Source organism: Natator depressus, chromosome 6 (assembly GCF_965152275.1).
Source record: "Natator depressus isolate rNatDep1 chromosome 6, rNatDep2.hap1, whole genome shotgun sequence".
Taxonomy (NCBI): domain Eukaryota; kingdom Metazoa; phylum Chordata; order Testudines; family Cheloniidae; genus Natator; species Natator depressus.
The window spans coordinates 118,916,696-118,937,363 of NC_134239.1; the positions used below are offsets into that span (position 1 = coordinate 118,916,696).

The 20,668-nt window shown below is 46.7% G+C and overlaps 1 protein-coding gene across 1 annotated transcript in view; it reads left to right on the forward strand.

Moving 5' to 3' along the window:
* Nucleotides 1-19,888: 19,888 nt before the first annotated feature.
* DHRS7 (dehydrogenase/reductase 7) overlaps nt 19,889-20,668 on the forward strand; it is a 38,960-nt gene continuing 38,180 nt past the window's right edge. The window contains exon 1 of the mRNA XM_074956418.1: nt 19,889-20,142. Coding sequence (XP_074812519.1) covers nt 20,013-20,142 — 130 coding nt within the window. The 5' untranslated portion in view covers nt 19,889-20,012. The remainder of the gene's footprint in view (nt 20,143-20,668) is intronic.

Sequence of the window (20,668 nt, forward strand, 5' to 3'; positions counted from 1 at the left end):
GTTCCAGGTCAGCCTGATGGACAGGGTGGGCAGGCTAATGAGGGAGTCAGGAGGCCAAGGCATGGGAAGGGGGTTTCCCATCCTCCCTGTGAGCTGGTGCTCCCTGGGCCTGAGTGGGGCCGAGCTAAGGAGAGGCCAACAGGAGCCTGGGCTGAGATGGGGAGCAGAGCCTTGTCAGCCAGAGCCAGAGAGAACCAGAGAAGCAGCCCAGGGAGCAGAACTGTGCTAGGAGGAGAGCTGCAGCAGCAGAGCAGGAGCTGGGGCAGTCCGGAGCCAAGTGTTATGAGCAGTTGGGAAGAGCGAGGTGGACCCTGGGCAGAGGGCCCAGCGCAGGGAGATGCCACTAGACTTGGTGGGGGGATCATAACCATGACAGGGCCGATGCTGGGAAGAAGGGTCCTGCCACCTAGAGGAGCCTGAGGGCGTGTGTCTACCCCCAGAGAAAGTCCGACCCGCTGCATCCATTCAGCACAGCCAGGTCCTGTGGATGAGGCTGGGGACACGTGAGGGACAGACTGTGAACTTCCCTTACATTCCAGAGACTAGTTACATGTTTTCCTTTAACCTTTTCAATTTTTTTCCTTATTTTTAATTAGTTGCTGTTTAATAAATTGTATTTGCTTTGAACTGTATGTAATAATCAGTGGGTCAGGGAAGCATCCAAAGCAGAGAGAGCACTCCGGAGTGGGGACACCTGAGCCCCAGCCCTAAATGACCACAACAAGGTTGGGGGTCGAGACCCCCAGGAATCCTGGGCCCAGCCTTGTCAGGGTTATGAGGACTCTGCCGCCCAGGAGAGTGGAAGGAGAGTGGTCAGGCAGGCTTCTGGGTAAAGGGAGTGGGAGTGAGTAAGTGGGAGTGGGGACTCAGATCTCTTTGCTAGCCCATTTCACCAGGATAGTGTATAAGCCGGGAAAGTTCCCCACAATAGCAGGACCATTTTCCCTCTTACATATAAGTCAAATTTGGGGCCTTTATTCCTTCCTATTTAAGGTGTTTCATCTTGCTTTGGTACTCTGTTAAACAACTCTTCCGTTAGCAGCTGGAGCTTCTTAAACTGTAAAGTATGTGGCCCTTGTCTCCATCTAAAGGCAGATCCACATACAGGGTTTAGTAGCCCCTTAAGGAATTTAGCTTTAGCTCAAGTCACGCTTTTTAGCTCTGAAGGTTCTGGCTTCAGACCCCACTGATAACCCAAGCAGGGTTTCTGTTTCTGTATCTTGATAAAAATGTCACCCTTTATTGTAATGTCACCTTACCTTGTAATGTATACCAATGACTGGCATTAAAGAAAAATATCTTGGTAAAATTATTCTCCATATTTGATCTAGGTTTTTATTTGGGGCAGAACATATCCAAATCTGTTAACTTTCATCACCTTTGTTTCCTGACCTAGCTTAGATCTATCACATTTTTTTTTATTTCTCACACAATTCAGCATCTGACTATACTTGCCACAAAAAATTATTTTCAGATTTGAACTTCAAATTTCAGCTACATGTTTAAAATTAGTTATAAAAATATTCTTTTCCCACTATTAGTGCTGCAAACAATAGATTGTGCTTTCTTCACTTCTTGTAAAAAAAATCAAGACAGATTTTGAGTGGCTTTAATATTGTGATCAGTTTGTGTATCTCAATCAGGAAGAGTAAAAAAAAATCCTTTTGCTTGAACAGAAACATTGGGTCTGAACAGTAAGAGAAACATCTTGAATAATTCAACAGTCAAAAGAACTTGTATCTCAAGAAGGTAAGAGGTTTGAACGGTGAATTTGCTCATTGAGGAAATCATAGAATCGTAAGACCGGAAGGGTCCTCGAGAGATCATCTACTCAAGTCCCCTGCATTCATGGCAGAACTACATGACCTCTCGATGAAGGAAGGTCCCTTCCAGTCCTATGATTTCCTCAAAGAGCACAAATGCGGACACAAGCCAAAGTGTCAGGAGGTTCTATTCCCATGAAATGAATCCTGCTCAGTGGGAAAAGATGAGGGACGCATTAGCTGTCAGATTCACAGAAGGACTAGGGAGATCAAGAAGGAGGGGGGGGACGACCTCTGTCTGCATGCAAAAGACAAGCTAGCCACTAAAAGGGCAGCTGAGGAAGGCCCACCTGTCCAAAGTGAAGGAGAGCAGTGGCTGACTTAGCAGGAGACCCAGACTCATAACCAAAATTATCTATGAGATCAGTGGTCTGGACACCTTCGTGATAATAATGAGCAGCCAGAGATAATGTAAATTAACAAACAGTATGTAGAATCATAGGACTGAAAGGGACCATCTAGTCCAGTCCCCTGCACTCATGGCAGGACTCAGTATTATCTAGACCAGCGTTTCTCAAATTGGAGTCCGTGAGGGTACTCCAGGGGGGTCTGCCGGCCCACTGATCAACTCCTCCCCCTCCCTCCCTCAATTTCTCCTCCTCCCTTCCAGTGCTTCCTGCATGCCAGGGAACAACTGTTCAGCGGGGTGCAGGAGGCGCTGGGAGGGAGTGGGAGGAGTTGAGGGAGAGATGGGGAGGAGTCGATCAGCAGGGCCGGCAGACCCCCTGGAGTATCCTCGGTTCCCTGGTATGCAGGAGGCACTGGGAGGGAGGGGAAGGAGCTGGGATGGGGTGCCCTCGGGGGGAGGGGGCAGACAGAGGCAGGGAAGAGGAGGGGCAAGGGTGGGGTGGAAAGAGGTGGGGTGGGGCCTTGGGGGAAAGGGTGGAGTGGGGATGTGGCCTGGGGCTGAGTGGGAGGCTTAGGGGTCTGCAAAAAATTTTAAATCAAAATGGGGGTCCTCGGGTTGCTAAAGTTTGACAACCGCTGATCTACACAATCCCTGACAGGTGTTTGTCTAACCTGCTCTTAAAAATCTCCAATGATGGAGATTTCACAACCTCCCTAGGCAATTTATTCCAGTGCTTAACCACCCTGACAGGAAGTTTTTCCTAATGTCCAACCTAAACCTCCCTTGCTGCAATTTAAGCCCATTGCTTCTTGTCCTATCCTCAGAGGTTAAGAAGAAAAATTCTTCTCCCTCCTCCTTGAAACAACCTTTTATGCACTTGAAAACTGTTATCATGTCCCCTCAGTCTTCTCTTTTTCAGACTAAACAACCCCCCCCCTTTTTTTTTGCCAATTGGCCTTCATTTGAAAGCCCTCAGTGACCAAAAACCTCAAATTGGTGATTTTTTGGGATACAAATCACTTTCTTGTAGTGAAATATGGGTGATTTTACTTAGAGCTCTGTTGCTCTCCAGTCCCTGTCTCTTTGCTGCCACCTGGTGGCCTTTAAAATGAGCAACCACCAAAGCACATGTGTAGTGGGAACAAATCCACCCCGTCTAGCCAGCAGATGCACACATGCCACTGGGAACAGAGCCTCACTGGCTGCAGCAAAGCAGGGCTTCCTATTGGCCCCGGGATGTATTCAGTTGGGTAAGGACACAGCCAACAGGGAGGTGGGGTATAAACCGGCAGCAGCCTAGGGGAAGTGACTGACAGCTGCTTATAAGGTTGGTGTTGCCAACCTCTCTGATTTCTTTTGAAATGGCAGAATCAGAATTTTTGAATTGAGATGTCATTCTGTGATTTTTGGACTACTTTTTGCATGTTATTGGTGAAAACGCAAGCTTTGTGGTTGGTAGCACTGGAGCAGAGTCAGTCTGGAAATACCCATCTGAAAGCAAGATGGAGTGAATTGTGCCTCATTGTCTGAAGGAGCAGCCTGTTTTGTCTCTCTCTGTTTTTGGATTCTTCTCTGTTATCCTACTGAATTTTAAGAAATAGATTAGTATTATATTGCAACCTTTCAGCAGGAGTATTTATGTTTTTATTCAATTTCTCTGTGTACATACTGTGGACATAACAGAAGGTACCTCAGTTACTGCTCTGTTAGAACAGTAATGGGTATTCCAGTACTCATGAAGAGCTGATGAAAGACCCCTCCATCTTCATCTCTTGGCTTGCATCTTCCTGAACCATGTTTAATTTGCATGAACTGCAAGCAATTCTGAAATAGGCTAAGACATTTGCCCATACCTGTCCTTCAGCCTGCAGAAGATCTGTGCACACCCACTCACATGCTGAAAATCTCATGCATGCCTAAAATTCATAACATCAAGTTCTCTAGTTAATGAAAATAGAAACCAGTACTTAGCTGTCTAGCCAAATTGTAGTCCTACACAGAATTATGCAACATAAATAATGGCTGTCATAATCTGTGGGCAGGCTGTCACTGTGGAGAGCCTTTTCCAGTCCCTCGAGTGAACCCCTTTCAGTGGAAGGCCAGTCCCTCTACTTCTTTGAGGTGGGATCCTGCAACCCAAACACTCTCCGACTGGGTCTCCGGGTTACTCCAGTTTGCCAACTGCATTTTTTCAGGTTTCAGAGTGTTTGGCACCGGCAATTTTCCTGCAGGAGCCTCTGACAGCACCGGTTTGCAGTGAGACAGAAACAGCTTCTTCAAAACAAAGCATAATTTATTTTGCTCCAAAGGCACACAGCACTTAGAGAAGTGGATTTTAACATAACAAAGATTCCTACAGAGAAAAAGTGGGTGTGCCAATATCTTTCATTGGACCAAGTTCTGTTGGAGAGAGAGACAAGCTATCGAGCTTATAAGAGCTCTTCTTCAAGTCAGCTCTGTGTAGCTCAAAAGCTTTTCTCTCTCATCAACAGAAGTTGGTCTTGTAAGACATTACCTCACCTACCTTGTCTCTCTAATATCCTGGGACCAACAAACACTGCATACAAAGATTGCTACATGCATATTCCCTTACTGAAGCTTAACACCACTCAAGCAGGTCTGGCTTATTTCCTGTTTCTGACTTGAGAGAAAACAGTCTACACTGCTTTTAATCACCTCCCTCCATCTCTCTGTGCTTCAGTCAGACTTTTTTTTTTTTTTTTTTTTTTTTTTTTTTTGAGACCTGAAGAAGAGCTCTGTGTAGCTCAAAAGCTTGTCTCCTTTACCAAGAGAAGTTGGTCCAATAAAAGTTATTACCTCACCAGCCTTCTCACATCCTGGCCAGCCTCTCTAATCACTTTCCTCTCCCTTCCTGCTGCAGGCACTTTTCTAACTGATCAGCATCTTTCAATCCTTTAGTATCCCAGCCTTAGCAAAACAAAACTTATTACCTTTGCCAGTACCTGTAAGTAGAATCTCCACATAATAGCCTGTGACAGGATGCTATTAATAGCATCCTGACCACTGATATTGATGCAACAGAAAGAAAGCTACAGGCCCAGCTATGAGCAATTAAATACTTTCTACTGGGGGTTTATGAGCACCTGGGTGGTAATCACTGGGCTAACAATGTACTTGGGAGGATATAAATGGAAGGAACAGGAAGCTGGGGAAGCTTAGAGGGAATAGAGAAGCTGCCTCTTGCTGTAAGCCTGCATTATACAGTAATACTGCATAAGAAAAGACTAAATACACACTTGGTGAAAGGGTCACAGCCTGCTGTGTGTTTGTGACTATGAGATCAGGTGAAAGGGACAAGTAGTGAAGTACCCTGAGTAGCAACAGAGGCACCTTGTGACATGCCCCATTGTTTTCTTAGCTGCTTTGAAGATATGTACTGAAGCTACCTTATCTCTGTCATTTACCTTTCCTGCTGGGTTCTTTAAGAACTCCTTTACAAAAAAGAACAGCTTCCTTTGACTTAACTCTGTGCATTCAGGCAGACAACAATACTAAATCCAACAAAGAAACCAAATCTCATACAATATTCATAGGAAACAATACAGGCATGTTCCCAATTCATCAAATGGCATACTACAAGAAGATGAACTGCACAGATGCTTAACTGTGGCACTTGGCAGGGCTGGCCTTAGCAATTTTTTGTCCAGCCTGCAAAATGTTTCACCATCAGCAACCTACTCTCTATCCCCTCTCCAAACACTATGGATTCCTATCTTACCCTTCCCTCAACCCCACCTCCAAAATATTCTTACTTGCCCACAGTGATGCACCTCAGGGACTACTCCCAGGCCTGTCTGAAAATAAGGTCACTGTACCCTCTAGTCCACATACCTTTGCCCAGCCCTGCCCTCTACCCCCATGTAAATCCATTCAGAGTCTAAGACACAGAACCCAGTTGTATGTAGCACTCCTGGGGAATTCATGTCCGCTGAAGATTTTTTTTCTCTACAGAATATGGATTCTGCTGGAGAGGCAGTGCAGTTACATCTTTTGCCCACCAGGGGCTGCTGTGGGACCAGAAGAGAGGGCAGCCAGCTGACCAAGAGGCTTCCTTCCTCACAGTAGGACCATGTGAGGAGGAACAGAATGGACAGAGTGGGGCATATGGGGATGCTGGAGGGGTCAAAGACTGGGGTTCAGAAGGGCTAGTGTGGGAATGGGACAGACTGGGGTGTGGGCTCAGGGGCTAGTGGGGTGACAGCATTGAGTCAGGGGCTGAATCAGAGGGAGGGTGCAGGGCCCCATAGGAATAGAGGAGTGGGGGTGCAGGACCACATGGAGATCAGAGGGGCTGCAGGGGGACATGGGGCCAGGGGCAGATGTGCCTGACTGAATGGGAGAGGCTAGGTTCTGCCAGGGTCTGTATGGGGGAGGCACCCCAACAATTCCTCCACCCCGCGCCAACCCCCCCCCCAACCTGTTCCATATGTCTCACACCCACACCCAACAGCCCTCCAGGTTCAATCCCAGGCTCCTTCCCAGAAATTACGTCCTTTTCTCTCAACTCCTCCATTACCCCTGACTCCCCCAAGCCTTTGCACTGCTTCTGAGGAAACATGTTTCTGTATTGTAGTTTAAATGAATTATTACTCAAAGTTCTATATTAATATGCCTAGTAAGGAATCTATTTGTCAAAAAAACATTTCCCGAATCTTTTTTTGTCTCCATTGTTGTAGATGTAACTGTTTTCTTCCCTTAGGATGCCACCTGATGTACTCAGATACCACTGAGCCTGCCTGTTTGCCAGCCTGGGCACCCTTTTTACCTATCTTGCTGAGGCAGGTTATTAAGCCTCCTTCAGCACACACACAGGCAGGGCCACACGCAACTGCAGAACAAAACAGACACTGAGATCTGTTCTGGGAAGGCTCAGCTTCAGGGATTTGCCCCAGCACTCAGGTGTCCACCTCCCTTCGAGTGCAGACCCAAAGGTATATTATTAAGTCCACCTCCTCCCTCAACATGGAGGAAGGTATATATAGCCTCTTACCCCCCCCCATTTTAAATTGTACAAATGGGGTTATATTATAAACAAGAAATAAGTTTATTAACTACAAAAGGTGAATTTTAAGTGAATATAAGATAACAGACAGAACAAAGCAGATTACTGAGCAAATAAAACAACATATGCAAGCTAAGCTCAATATAATTAAGAAACGGGTTACAAAATGTAATTTCTTACCCTAAATGTTATTTTAGGCAGGTTGCAAAGTTTGTGTGGTTCAGAGTTCCAGTTATATTTCTTTTCAGACTGGACCCCTGTCTCAGTCTGGACTCCCCCCTTGCCTTCCCTTCATGTGTCTTTAGTAGCCTTTCTTCTTGGGCAGAGAGGCCATGGAGAGGAGTCCTGTTTGCCTTCCTCCCCACTCTTAAATAAGATTTACATAAGGCAGGAATCCTTTGTTTCCCAAACTTGACCCCCCCCTTCCCTTTTAGTGGAAAGTTACAAGTTCCAGATAATGTTTAGTATCAAGTGACAAGACCACCTCACCTAGTAGTGTCACAGTTATGTCCCCAGATGCCTCCCAGGAGGGGAAGAGATTAGTATCTTCATGGTCTTGTTGTTACTTCCTAATGGCCTATCAAATCTGATGGCCTGTCATCTGGTGGGTGTCTTCTAATGCACACCCAGTTGTAATTGTTACATAGTCCATATTCCTAACCTTAGATACAGAAATGATACATGCATACAAATCAGATAATCACATTCAGTAAATTATAACCTCTCCAATGATATCTTATAAGACCTATCTTGCATAAAGTATGTCTGTTATGTCATATCCACAACATAAGCATATTTCCATAAAGAATATGGTGTGTAATGTCACAATAGACATTTGATGATAGGTATTTTGAAATAAAATTGCCAAAATAATTGAAACTGAACATAAGAATGGCCATATTGAGTCAGACCAAAGGTCCATCTAGCCTAACATCATGTCTTCTGACAGTGGTCAATGCCACGTGCTCCAGAGGGAATGAAGAGAACAGGTAATCATCAAGTGATCCTTCCCCTGTCATTCATTCCCAGCCTCTGGTAAACAGAGGCTAGGGACACCATCCCTGCCCATCCTGGCTAATAGTCATTGATGGACCTATCCTCCATGAATATTAGCCATCCTGGCTAATAGTCATTGATGGACCTATCCTCCATGAATTTATCAAGTTCCTTCTTCAACCCCATATATTCTTGGCCTTCACAACATACTCTGGCAAAGAGTTCCACAGACTGACTGTGTGTTGTGTGAAGAAATACTTCCTTTTGTTTGTTTTAAGCCTGCTGCCTATTAATTTCATTTGGTGACCCCTAGTTCTTGTGTTACAAGAAGGAGTAAATAACACTTCCTTCTTTACTTTCTCCATACCAGTCGTCTTTTTTCCAAGCTGAAAAGTCCCAGTCTTATTAATCTCTCCTCATATCGCACCCATTCCATACCCCTAATAATTTTTGTTGCCCTTTTCTGAACCTTTTCCAATTCCAATGTATCTTTTTTGAGATGGGGCAACCACATCTGCACGCAATAGTCAAGATGTGGGTGTACCATGGATTTATATAGAGGCAATATGATATTTTCTGTCTTATTATCTATTCCTTTCTTAATAATTCCCAACATTCTGTTTGCTTTTTTGACTGCCACTGCACACTGAGTGGATGTTTTCAGAGAACTATCCACAATGACTCCAAGATCTCTTTTTTGAGTCGTAACAACTAATTTAGACCCCATCATTTTATATGTATAGTTGGGATTATGTTTTCCAATGTGCATTACTTTCCATTTATCAACACTGAATTTCATCTGCCATTTTGTTGCCCAGTCACACAGTTCTGAGAGATACTTTTGTAGCTCTTTGCAGTCTGCCTGGGACTTAACTATTTTGAGTAGTTTTGTATCATCTGCAAATTTTGCCACCTCACTGTTTACCCCCTTTTCCAGATCATTTATGAATATACTGAATAGGACTGGGCCCAGTACAGACCCCTGATGGACACCACTATTCACCTCTCTCCATTCTGAGAACTGATCATTTATTCCTACCATGTTTCCTATCTTTTAACCAGTTACTGATCCATGAGAATACCATCCCTCTTATCCCATGACCACTTACTTTGCTTAAAAGCCTTTACTGAGGGAATCTGTCAAAGGCTTTCTGAAAATCTAAATTCACTATATCCACTGGATCCCTTTGTCCACATGTTTGTTGACCCCCTCAAAGAATTCTAATAGATTAGTGAGGCATGATTTCCCTTTACAAAAACCGTGTTGACTCTTCCCCAACAAATTTATGTTCATCTACGTGTCTGACAATTTTGTTCTTTACTATAGTTTCAACCAGTTTGACTGGTACCGAAGTGAGGCTTACCGGCCTGTAATTGCCAGGATCACCTCTGGAGCCCTTTTTAAAAATTAGCGTCACATTAGCTATCCTCCACTCATTTGGTACAGAAGCTGATGAAAATTATAGGTTACAGACTACAGTTAGTAGTTCTGCAATTTCACATGTGAGTTCCTTCAGAACTCTTGGGTGAATATCATCTGGTCCTGGTGACTTTTATTACTGTTTAGTTTATCAATTTGTTCCAAAACCTCTAATGACACCTCAATCTGGGACAGTTCCTCAGATTTGTCACCTAAAAAGAATGGCTCAGGTTTGGGAATCTCCCCCACATCCTCAGCGGTGAAGACAAATGCAAAGAATTCATTTAGTTTCTCAGCAATAGTCTTATCGTCCTTGAGTGCTCCTTTAGCATCTCGATCATCCAGTTGTTCTTTTAACCCAAAGCTCTTGGTAACGTTTACTCTGTGTGAGGTGGTGTCAGGAAATAAATCGGGGAGACACGGCCGTCTGACCGATAGATGGCTGGCACAAACAGGACAACACAAGAGCGCTTTCACTTAAAGCTAAACTTTACTTAGTCTCAAGAACTTACACATGTCTGCAGCAGGTTAGTAAAACACCTTCAACCCTTGATAATTACTGAAGCTGAGCGTGGCTTTCGGGTGGCACCGAAACAGGCTTCTACAGGCCAGGTTTCCATCTGTTGGTGGGGACCAAGATGCGTCCAGAGGGAACGTCCCTGAAGAGCCTCTCCTGAGAAGTCCAATTACTTCAAACTTTTCCCCCTTATTTATACATTAGTAATACAATGACATATCCCTTAAAGAAAACTTGCTAAGCAAGCAGGGTTAAAAGGTCAAACATCTTATGATCGTCAATTAGCCAGAGATTTTTTTTTTTTCAGTGTCCATGCCTTTGGGCCCTGACAAACATTCCCGGGGGTACGTATAAACAGACTTCTTGTTTTTCTAAAATACATGCATCAGCAATTTCAACACTCTTAGCAGGAAGGGCGCGGGGTCAAGCTGTCCTGTCTGTGGCACCCAAGACCCCCTCCCCCCAGTTTTGGTTACGCTGAGGCCTCTGCATGACCAATTTACGACCTGCTGACTTGGCTACTTTTAGCAATAAGCAAGAATGGTTCAGTATGGCCTGCTAACTTGACTACTGTTAGCAACAAGCGATAGTGGTTTAGGCACTTTACTGGTTTGCCAAAATCTCCCCCAAAACAGTGGCCCCACTGGTTGTTTACCAGGCTTACTGCTTCTGATATTCTTAAACAATTTTGCTGTTACTTTTTGAGCCTTTGGCTAGCTGTTCTTCAAATTATTTTTTGGCCTTCCTAATTATATTTTTACATTTCAGTTGCCAGAGTTTATGCTCCTTTCTATTTTCCTCACTAGGATTTAACTTCCACTTTTTAAAGGATGCCTTTTTGCCTCTCACTGCTTCTTTTACTTTGTTGTTTAGCGACAGTGGTACTTTTTTGGTTCTCTTACTAGGTTTTTTTAATTTGGGGTATACATTTAAGTTGAGCCTCCATTATGGTGTATTTTAAGTTTCCATGCAGCTTGCAAGGGTTTCACTTTTGGCACTGTAATTTCTGTTTAATTGCCTCATTTTTGTGTAGTCCCCCTTCTGAAAATAAATGCTACAGTGTTGGGTGGCTGTGGTGTTTTTCCCGCCACAGGGGAATTATATTATGGTGTGATTATATTGTTTTGACAAATAAAATATGCAGAATTTTAAAATATTGTGTGGATAATTTTTTATATTTTGGCACAGAATTCCCCCAGGAGTAACGCAGCGAACCTGCAGACAGTTCAACTGAACTGCAGGCTACTGAATGGGAGCCAGTATTTTCTCCTCAAAGCCCATGTGCCACAGATGTTTTCTTTGTTTCATTACTACCCCAACACCTTGACAAATTCTGGTGCAAGGGTCAGTCTGTTTCTCCCAAACCATCTGCTTTTTTCCCATTCCATCTCTTATGCAAGCTACCATAAAACCATCTTTTCTCTTACTATTTTTTTTATTTGTATTCGGATAGTACCTAGGAGGCCTGATCAGGGCCCCATTGTGCTAGACATTATATACAGAACAAAGAGAAGGTGCCTAACCTGGTGAGTTTACACTCTAAGGCCATGTCTGCACCATCAAGTTTTGTTGACAAAAGTGAATCTGACACCCAAAAGTCAACATAATAAAAATCGGAATCACATGTTCACACTTGCTCTCTCTGTCGGCAGAGTGCATCCATAGTGGGGGCACTATCATTGACAGTGTGAGCAATGCACTGTGGGTACCTATCCCACAATCCAGCTCAACACCTTCTGTCGCTAGGTGTTGTGAGAAAGTGGAGTGGATTGCGGCACATCCTGGGACTGGGCTCAATGTCCCACGATGCATTGCTTGCTGTTCCAGCACTCCATGGGTTTCCAGCTTTCTTTTGCAGCATTTTTGCAATGGACCTTCTTTGCTGTGTAACCCGGCATCTTTGTGAGAAGGGATGGATCCTGCATTGCTCTCCTATGTTCTGTTAACTGTCAGTGCAGTTAATCGTGCAGTTCCTTACTGAAGAAGACTTGCAGGTGCCCGAAATTCTGTGTGATATGGATAAGAGCAACTTTAGATTACTTTTGGCATTCACAGAACAGGGTGTAGGGTAGACCATTGCTTTTGGGCTCGGGAAACAAGCACTGAATGGTGGGATTGTATCGTCATGCAGGCGTGGGATGAAGAGCAGTGGCTACAGAACTTTCGGATGCAGAAAGCCACCTTCCTGGAACGGAGCTCACTGCCCCAGCACTAAGGGCAGCTCTCATTCTGGAGTCCTTGCGCTGATTGGTAGAGAAGCATGTGCAATCGCTGTGTGAAAACTGGTGACTCCAGATTGCTACCGGTTGATCACTAATCAATTTGGAGTTGGGAAGTAGACTGTTGGGGCTGTGTTAATCCAAGTGTGCAGGGCAATTAATCACATCCTGCTACGAAGGACCGTGAGTCTGGGAAATATGCATGAAATAGTGGACGGCTTTGCAGAAATGGGTTTCCCTAAATGTGGAGGGGTGATAGATGGCGCACACATTCCAATTTTGGCACCAGACCATCTTGCGATAGAGTACATCAATAGGAAGGGGTACTTCTCCATGGTGTTGCAGGTACTTGTGGATCACTGTGGGCGTTTCACTGACATCAATGCGGGATGGTCCGGGAGGATGCATGACGCATGCATCTTCAGCAACACTGGACTGTATAGAAAGCTACAACCAAGGACTTTCTTTCCAAACCAGAAGCTTACAGTGGGGATGTTGAAATGCCCATAGTGATCCTGGGAGACCCGGCATACCCCTTACAGCCGTGGCTCATGAAACCTTACACGGGAAACCTGGACAGCAATAAGGAGCGGTTCAACAACAGGCTGAGCAGGTGCTGGATGACAGTGGAATGTGCCTTTGGCAGATTAAAGGCGTGTTGGCGATGCCTTTATGGCAGTTTAGACCTTAATGAGGATAATATTCCCATGGTCATAGCCGCATGCTGTATGTTGCATAAGCTCTGTGAAGCTAAGGATGAAAGGTTTGCTCAGGGCTGGGGTGCTGAGGCAGACCAGTTGGCAGCTCAAAATCAGCAGCCAGATACCAGGGCTATCAGAGGTGCCCCGAGGGGGGCAATTTGAATCAGGGAGGCTTTGAGGCAACACTTTGAAAATGAGAACCAATAATGTATATGTCTGCGATTGGTGCTTCAATGTTACTTTACATGTAGTTTTCCTAGGAAGCAATGGTGACATTTGGGGCCTTATATTCCAGTAAGCAAATGATTAAAATGCTTGTGCATGTATTGGTAGTGCTTGCAATCTCAGTTTGTAGAGAACAAATACAGATCAGTTACCATTTGAAAACTTTGCTTTTATTGCACAGTAAATAGCACACACAAACAGACAAAGACGGTTGGTGGGAAAGGAGGAACCAAGGAAGGACAGACTTTCACAGATATGTGTAGATCCATCTATCATTGTGCAAGTTGTCTGAGGGGGTAGAGTGAATGGGAAACCGAGAAGTCCCGGTGCAAAAGGAATGTGCGGACAGAGTTGGGGGGGGGCATGGGAAAGAGTTCTGAATGTGCTGCAGGGGAGAGCGATCACGGATCTGCTCAGTCTGCAGCATTATTAAGGACTTTAGCATCTGTGTTTGCTCCTCCATTACTTCAATCATCCGCTCAGTTGCATCCTTAAACTCCTGATTCTCTTTTATGTCCTGCCATTTGGCTACCCAGCACTCCTTGCGTTCCCTTTTTTCTGCATTGGAGCACTGCAGTACCTCCCAGAACATGTCTTCTTTGCTGCATTGTGGGCACTTTCTTATCTGGCTCATATGCTCAGCTGGGGTGTTCCTGAAGGCCACATCTGGTGAAGCACATGGGACAATGCACAGAAGCAGGATTGTTTAAATTCACACACAGCACTGAAATTTCAATTAAATAAACATTTTGCAACATTGCAATCACCCTCACTGACCCTAGCCAGGCAAACATCTCTGTGAACACCAAAAGCATGGTGAGTGTTGGGGGGCGGGGGGGAAGAAGGGAGCGCCTCATGGGGAAAAGAGCATACTCTCTTTGCAAGGGTTGTGGTGCAGCATGCTAGGAAAAAAATTCTAAAATTCTCCCACACTTTTCCACAGGCGGGGATCATTCTAGCAGATATCTCACTGCTATGGGTAAACAGGGAAACGAGGGTACATCTACTCCATGCTTGTGGCTTCCACCCTGTTCCCTATGCTGCTCATGTGTTGCAGCTTTGGTCCCTGCACAAGTGATTGCCGAATGGCACAGGAAAGTTTCCTACAATGGGGGAAGGAACAAAGCTGCTTTGCCATGGAACCTTTGGCAGAGGATTGCAGAGTACCACCAGGAAACTTTCCTGGAGATCTCTCTGGAGGATTCCCATGAGATCTTGGCTTGCATCAACACCCTGTTCTGCCGTACCGATTAGCTACACAGCGAAATGTGCAGCTCACAGAAACACAGCCAGCCTTCCACACTTCTATACCCTGAACCCAACTCTGCACTACACAAACCACAGCCACTTACCAGGCATCTCCTCTCCTGCTTCATGCTCACCTGAGAGCAACTGCTGAGACTGGCTAGACACCTCTGGAGTGGAGAACAGCTCCTGGCTGCCTGCCGCACCGGGTGACCCCACAGGGAGCTGCACATTGTCATCTAATGCCACCTCTTTCTCAATAACTTTGTCCTCCGGATTAGGTCCTCTTTCCACTACCTCCTGGTCCGCTGAAGTATCCACTGGGCTCTTGGCAGTGGAGGTGGGGTCGCCACTGAGGATAGCATCCAGCTCCTTACAGAACTGGCAGGTTTTAGGTGAAGCATCGGATTGACGGTTTGCTTCCCTCGCCTTATGGTACGCCTACCTCAGCTCCTTTATCTTCGCTCTGCACTGCAGCGTGTCCTGATCATAGCCCTTTTCACACAAGCTTTGAGAAATGTGCCCATAGGTTTCCCTATTCCTTTGGCTCAAATGCAGCTGTGACTACACAGCCTCTTCTCCCCATATACTGATCAGATCCAACAGCTCAACAATGGTCCAAGCGGGAGAGCGTTTGGTGTGATAACCCGCCATGGTTACCTGGGAAGATGCGATAAGACCTCTCCATGCAGAGCCAGAAGGAAATGGAATTTCAAAAATCCCCAGGACTTCTAAGGGGGAGGGGTGGGTGGTTGTTTACCTGGCTGCAGGACAGTGGAGTTCAAACTGCTGACTAGAGCGGTCAGCATGGGCCTTGTGGGACACGTACTGGAGGCCAATTAAAGTGATGAACTCAAGCATGGTGTCTACACTGGCACATTGTTGAGAAAAATTTAGAGGAAAAAGACGTATGTCTCTCGTTGGGGTGGTTGTATTTTGTCACCAAAACTGGACATTTTCCTCAACAAAAGTCACATTGCAGTGTGTACGCATTCACTGTTTGGTTGACGAAAGGCAGTTTTTGTTGACAAAATTTGGTAGTGTAGACAAGGCATAAATATAAGATGAGAGAGAACAGGTGGCTACAACAAAAGTTGTGGGAAGGTAAGAATGAGATGATTATGATATGAAAAGTGTGGTAATCTTCCTTCAAATCCATCCCAAGACCCACTTATACTGTGATGTCCACAAGAAATTAGCCCACTAATAATGATTAGCTCAATGGCCAAGTGAGGATAGTGGCTATTTACACAAAGAGTAAAAAATATTGACGTATATTCCTCTGTTTTCCCCTTTTGACCCAAGTGGTTAGCCAATTTTTGGAGCCCCGTGGGTTGTTTTGATTAGGAGTAGAAACTGATGTTGGAATCAGATATTTCTTTGGCCAGGTGCAATCCTATTTATTTACGAAGAGTGTACAAAGTCCTGTTTCCCTGAGCACCACAGGAATCAAACAGGAAATAATTTATTTGCTCACAATTCTAAACTTCTTTCAGCCAGTACTCAGTGCAAAAAGCTCTCTAACCTTTTTCTCAGGGCCATGATCCCAGTGGATGTTCTGATTCCTTGGCTTTCTGCTCCTGGTCTTTCTACTTCTCTGGTGTTTTTCCTGATTCTTTCTTTTCCACAGACACAGGTACCTCCACCAAACAATATCCAGTGACACCCCTCCTCCCCTATGTGCCTTGCATGTACTTCTGTTTTGGGTGATGACCTGCATCTGTGTTTTGACAGGAGGCTGCTATTGTTTCAGCTTTCTGGTTCCACACTGCAGCTTAATTTTGTCCTACATTTACTCCAAACGAAGGGTGGCTGTTACACTCACCAGATCTGGAAATGGAGGCACAGAAAGATTAAAGCTAGAATTTTCAAATTTGTGCATATAAGATAAGGTATCTAAATCCATATTCAGGCATCTATATAAAAGTGATTTGATTTCTAGAAGTTCTGGAGTCAATTGGATCTGTGGTGCTCAGCACTCCTGGACTTGGGAGCTTAACATTAGGCATCTGAGTCTGAAAATTTTGATCTATGTGACTTGTTGAAGATAGGGACTCAGTGTCATTGATGAAATTAGTCCCTTGCTTAGTCCACACTGTCTCATTCTGTTGAGGTGCCCCTCATCACCATAGAATCATAGAATATCAGGGTTGGAAGGGACCTCAGGAGGTCATCTAGTCCAACCCCCTGCTCAAAGCAGGACCAATCCCCAATTAAATCATCCCAGCCAGGGCTTTGTCAAGCCTGACCTTAAAAACTTCTAAGGAAGGAGATTCTACCACCTTCCTAGGTAACACATTCCAGTGTTTCACCACCCTCCTGGTGAAAAAGTTTTTCCTAATATCCAACCTAAACCTCCCCCACTGCAACTTGAGACCATTACTCCTTGTTCTGTCATCTGCTACCACTGAGAACAGTCTAGAGCCATCCTCTTTGGAACCCCCTTTCAGGTAGTTGAAAGTAGCTATCAAATCCCCCCTCATTCTTCTCTTCTGCAGACTAAACAATCCCAGTTCCCTCAGCCTCTCCTCATAAGTCATGTGTTCCAGACCCCTAATCATTTTTGTTGCCCTTCGCTGGACTCTCTCCAATTTATCCACATCCTTCTTGTAGTGTGGGGCCCAAAACTGGACACAGTACTCCAGATGAGGCCTCACCAATGTCGAATAGAGGGGAACAATCACGTCCCTCGATCTGCTAGCAATGCCCCTACTTATACATCCCAAAATGCCATTGGCCTTCTTGGCAACAAGGGCACACTGCTGACTCATATCCAGCTTCTCGTCCACTGTCACCCCTAGGTCCTTTTCAACAGAACTGCTGCCTAGCCATTCGGTCCCTAGTCTGTAGCGGTGCATTGGGTTCTTCCGTCCTAAGTGCAGGACCCTGCACTTATCCTTATTGAACCTCATCAGATTTCTTTTGGCCCAATCCTCCAATTTGTCTAGGTCCCTCTGTATCCTATCCCTGCCCTCCAGCGTATCTACCACTCCTCCTAGTTTACTATCATCCGCAAATTTGCTGAGAGTGCAATCCACACCATCCTCCAGATCATTTATGAAGATATTGAACAAAACCGGCCCCAGGACCGACCCCTGGGGCACTCCACTTGACACCGGCTGCCAACTAGACATGGAGCCATTGATCACTACCCGTGAGCCCGACAATCTAGCCAACTTTCTACCCACCTTATAGTGCATTCAACCAGCCCATACTTCTTTAACTTGCTGACAAGAATACTGTGGGAGACCGTGTCAAAAGCTTTGCTAAAGTCAAGAAACAATACATCCACTGCTTTCCCTTCATCCACAGAACCAGTAATCTCATCATAGAAGGCGATTAGATTAGGCAGGCATGACCTTCCCTTGGTGAATCCATGCTGACTGTTCCTGATCACTTTCCTCTCATGTAAGTGCTTCAGGATTGATTCTTTGAGGACCTGCTCCATGATTTTTCCAGGGACTGAGGTGAGGCTGACTGGCCTGTAGTTCCCAGGATCCTCCTTCTTCCCTTTTTTAAAGATTGGCATTACATTAGCCTTTTTCCATTCATCTGGGACTTCCCCCATTTGCCATGAGTTTTCAAAGATAATGGCCAAGGGCTCTGCAATCACAGCCGCCAATTCCTTTAGCACTCTCGGATGCAACTCGTCTGGCCCCATGGACTTGTGCACGTCCAGCTTTTCTAAATAGTCCCTAACCACCTCTTTCTCCACTGAGGGCTGGCCATCTGCTCCCCATGCTGTGATGCCCAGCGCAGCAGTCTGGGAGCTGACCTTGTTCGTGAAGACAGAGGCAAAAAAAGCATTGAGTACATTAGCTTTTTCCACATCCTCTGTCACTAGGTTGCCTCCCTCATTCAGTAAGGGGCCCACACTTTCCTTGGCTTTCTTCTTGTTGCCAACATACCTGAAGAAACCCTTCTTGTTACTCTTCACATCTCTTGCTAGCTGCAGCTCCAGGTGCGATTTGGCCCTCCTGATTTCATTCCTACATGCCCGAGCAATATTTTTATATTCTTCCCTGGTCATATGCCCAACCTTCCACTTCTTGTAAGGTTCTTTTTTATGTCATAATGGCTGCTCGGCAGAAAAGCTGGCCCAGGGAGCTTGTGATGGCAGTGCTGTTATCAGTGGTAGTCCAGAAGGACCTGCTCCTTATCGCTGCCAACCAAGCTGGGTTCTTCCCCAGCATCAAGGGACACATGATTGTGTTTTTCCTGGATCCTAAAGGCCAGCCTCAGGTGTCTGTAATAGGACTGTGAATAACCTGTGATCTTCAGGAAAACATATTGCCAACTTGCCAACCCTAGTGATCAGTGTGCAGTTGCAAGGCTATTTTACTTTTTAAAAGACAAAAAATGGAAGCTGGTATGCTCCTTTACACTTCCAGGTGTAAAACAGGAGCAGGGGCAAGGAGGAGAGGGAAGGCAGCCCCATGCTTTGTGGGCTTACAAAGGCTGTTTCTGTTTATGGAACAAGTAAACAATATCAATCAATTCCCCCTTCTCCCACAATAGAAATGACCCATTCCACTTACCACTATGGCAAGCCTTCAAGGCAGAGGAAAGTTAACACCAGGGACAGGGCTAGCGTTTACTGATCCTAGTTCTAATCCTGTATCATGCGACTGACCTCTCACCCACTATTTATCAGCTGGCTCAGCCTCCAGGTGGTTGGCAGGACAACTTGCTGGCCAGAAGCTGAGCCCGGCATCAGTGTGTGAGAATTCCGAGGCTGGGGTTACTGTGGAAAGGCCTCAGAGGAGAGTTACGGGGGGGGGAGTGCAGATACTGGAATTAAAATAAAGTGAGGGACTAGGTCGTGAGCAAGGGAAGGGAGGAGGGGAGAGGAGGAGTCAAGGGGGAGGTGGGGAAGCTTCGGAGTGGGGGAGGGGAGTCAGTGGGGAGCAGGGGTCGGGGGGCAGAGGGGAGCTCCCGAGGGGGGGAGGAGGGGAGTGGGGTCGGGGGGGAAGGAGGTCAGGGGGGAGCAGGGGTCGGGGGGCAGAGGGGAGCTCCCGAGGAGGGGAGTGGGGGCGGGGGGGAAGCAGGGGTCGGGGGGCAGAGGGGAGCTCCCGTGCGGGGAGTCTGTAGGGAGGGGGGCAGCTCCCGCGGGGCGGGGAGTGGGGGTCAGTGGGGAGCTCCCGTGGGGGAAGGAGGGGAGTGGGGGCAGCTCCCGCGGGGGGCGGGGTGAGTGGAGGACACAACCAGGGGTCCGGGTCTCTGGGACGCTTCAGAGGGGCTGCCCCAGCTCCCCGCCTCTTGTCGCTGGGGTGGGCTCCCCCCGGCCTACCCCGCCGCGACGTGCGCGGGCAGCAGGCCCTGTCCCCGGCTGCCCGCCAGGCGAGCAGCGGCCACTCCCCGGCGGGGGCGGGCTTTGCGCCGCGGCGGGACTGGAGCAGGGCGGGGAGAATGGGGGCGCTCGTCCAGGAGGCGGCTGGCCTTGGCCCTTCATAAATCCCCAGGGCTGAGCGGGCCCTGGCAGTGCGCTCCGGCCATGGAGTGGGCCGTGCTCCTCCTGCTGCCACTGGCGCTCTGCGCGTTGCTCTACCTGCTGGGCCGCTGGCTGCTGGGCTTGGACGGCGACCTCACCCTGCTGTGGGCGGAGTGGCGGGGCAAGAGGCCAGGTAACCCCCCGGTTGTGCCGTGCCCCGGGCCGCGCCAGGGGGCCGGGGCCGAGCCCGGCCCCATCCAAGAGCCAGTGGGGTAAAGCCTGGCGTGGGTAGCGCCAGCCTGTGCCTCAGTGGGGCTTTTGTGCCCCGGGGACGCTCATTTTAATCCGATTTAGCTAAAAAGGGGTGGATTAATTAAACTACGTTAAACCCCTTGGTGGACCCTAGTATTCACCATTCACGTGGCTGGATTCAACTGAACGGAATCGCTGCCACTTTGATGGTGAAGAGAGTGTTCACACCGGGGTTTAATGCAGTTTAACTAATCCACTTTGGATACACACGTTATAGTTAATTTGGATTGTTTTCCTAAGTGCCCCAGTGTAGACAAGCTCTGGGGTAGACTCAAAGGAGTGTGTGGGGATGGGGGGTAAGGCTATGGGAAGAATGCTGGGATCGTTGCAGGGCTGTGGTCATGGTGTAGAAGCCAGAGGAGGAGAAGGGGGTCCTGGTGTAATGGTAGTGAGGAAAAGCCCTGGAG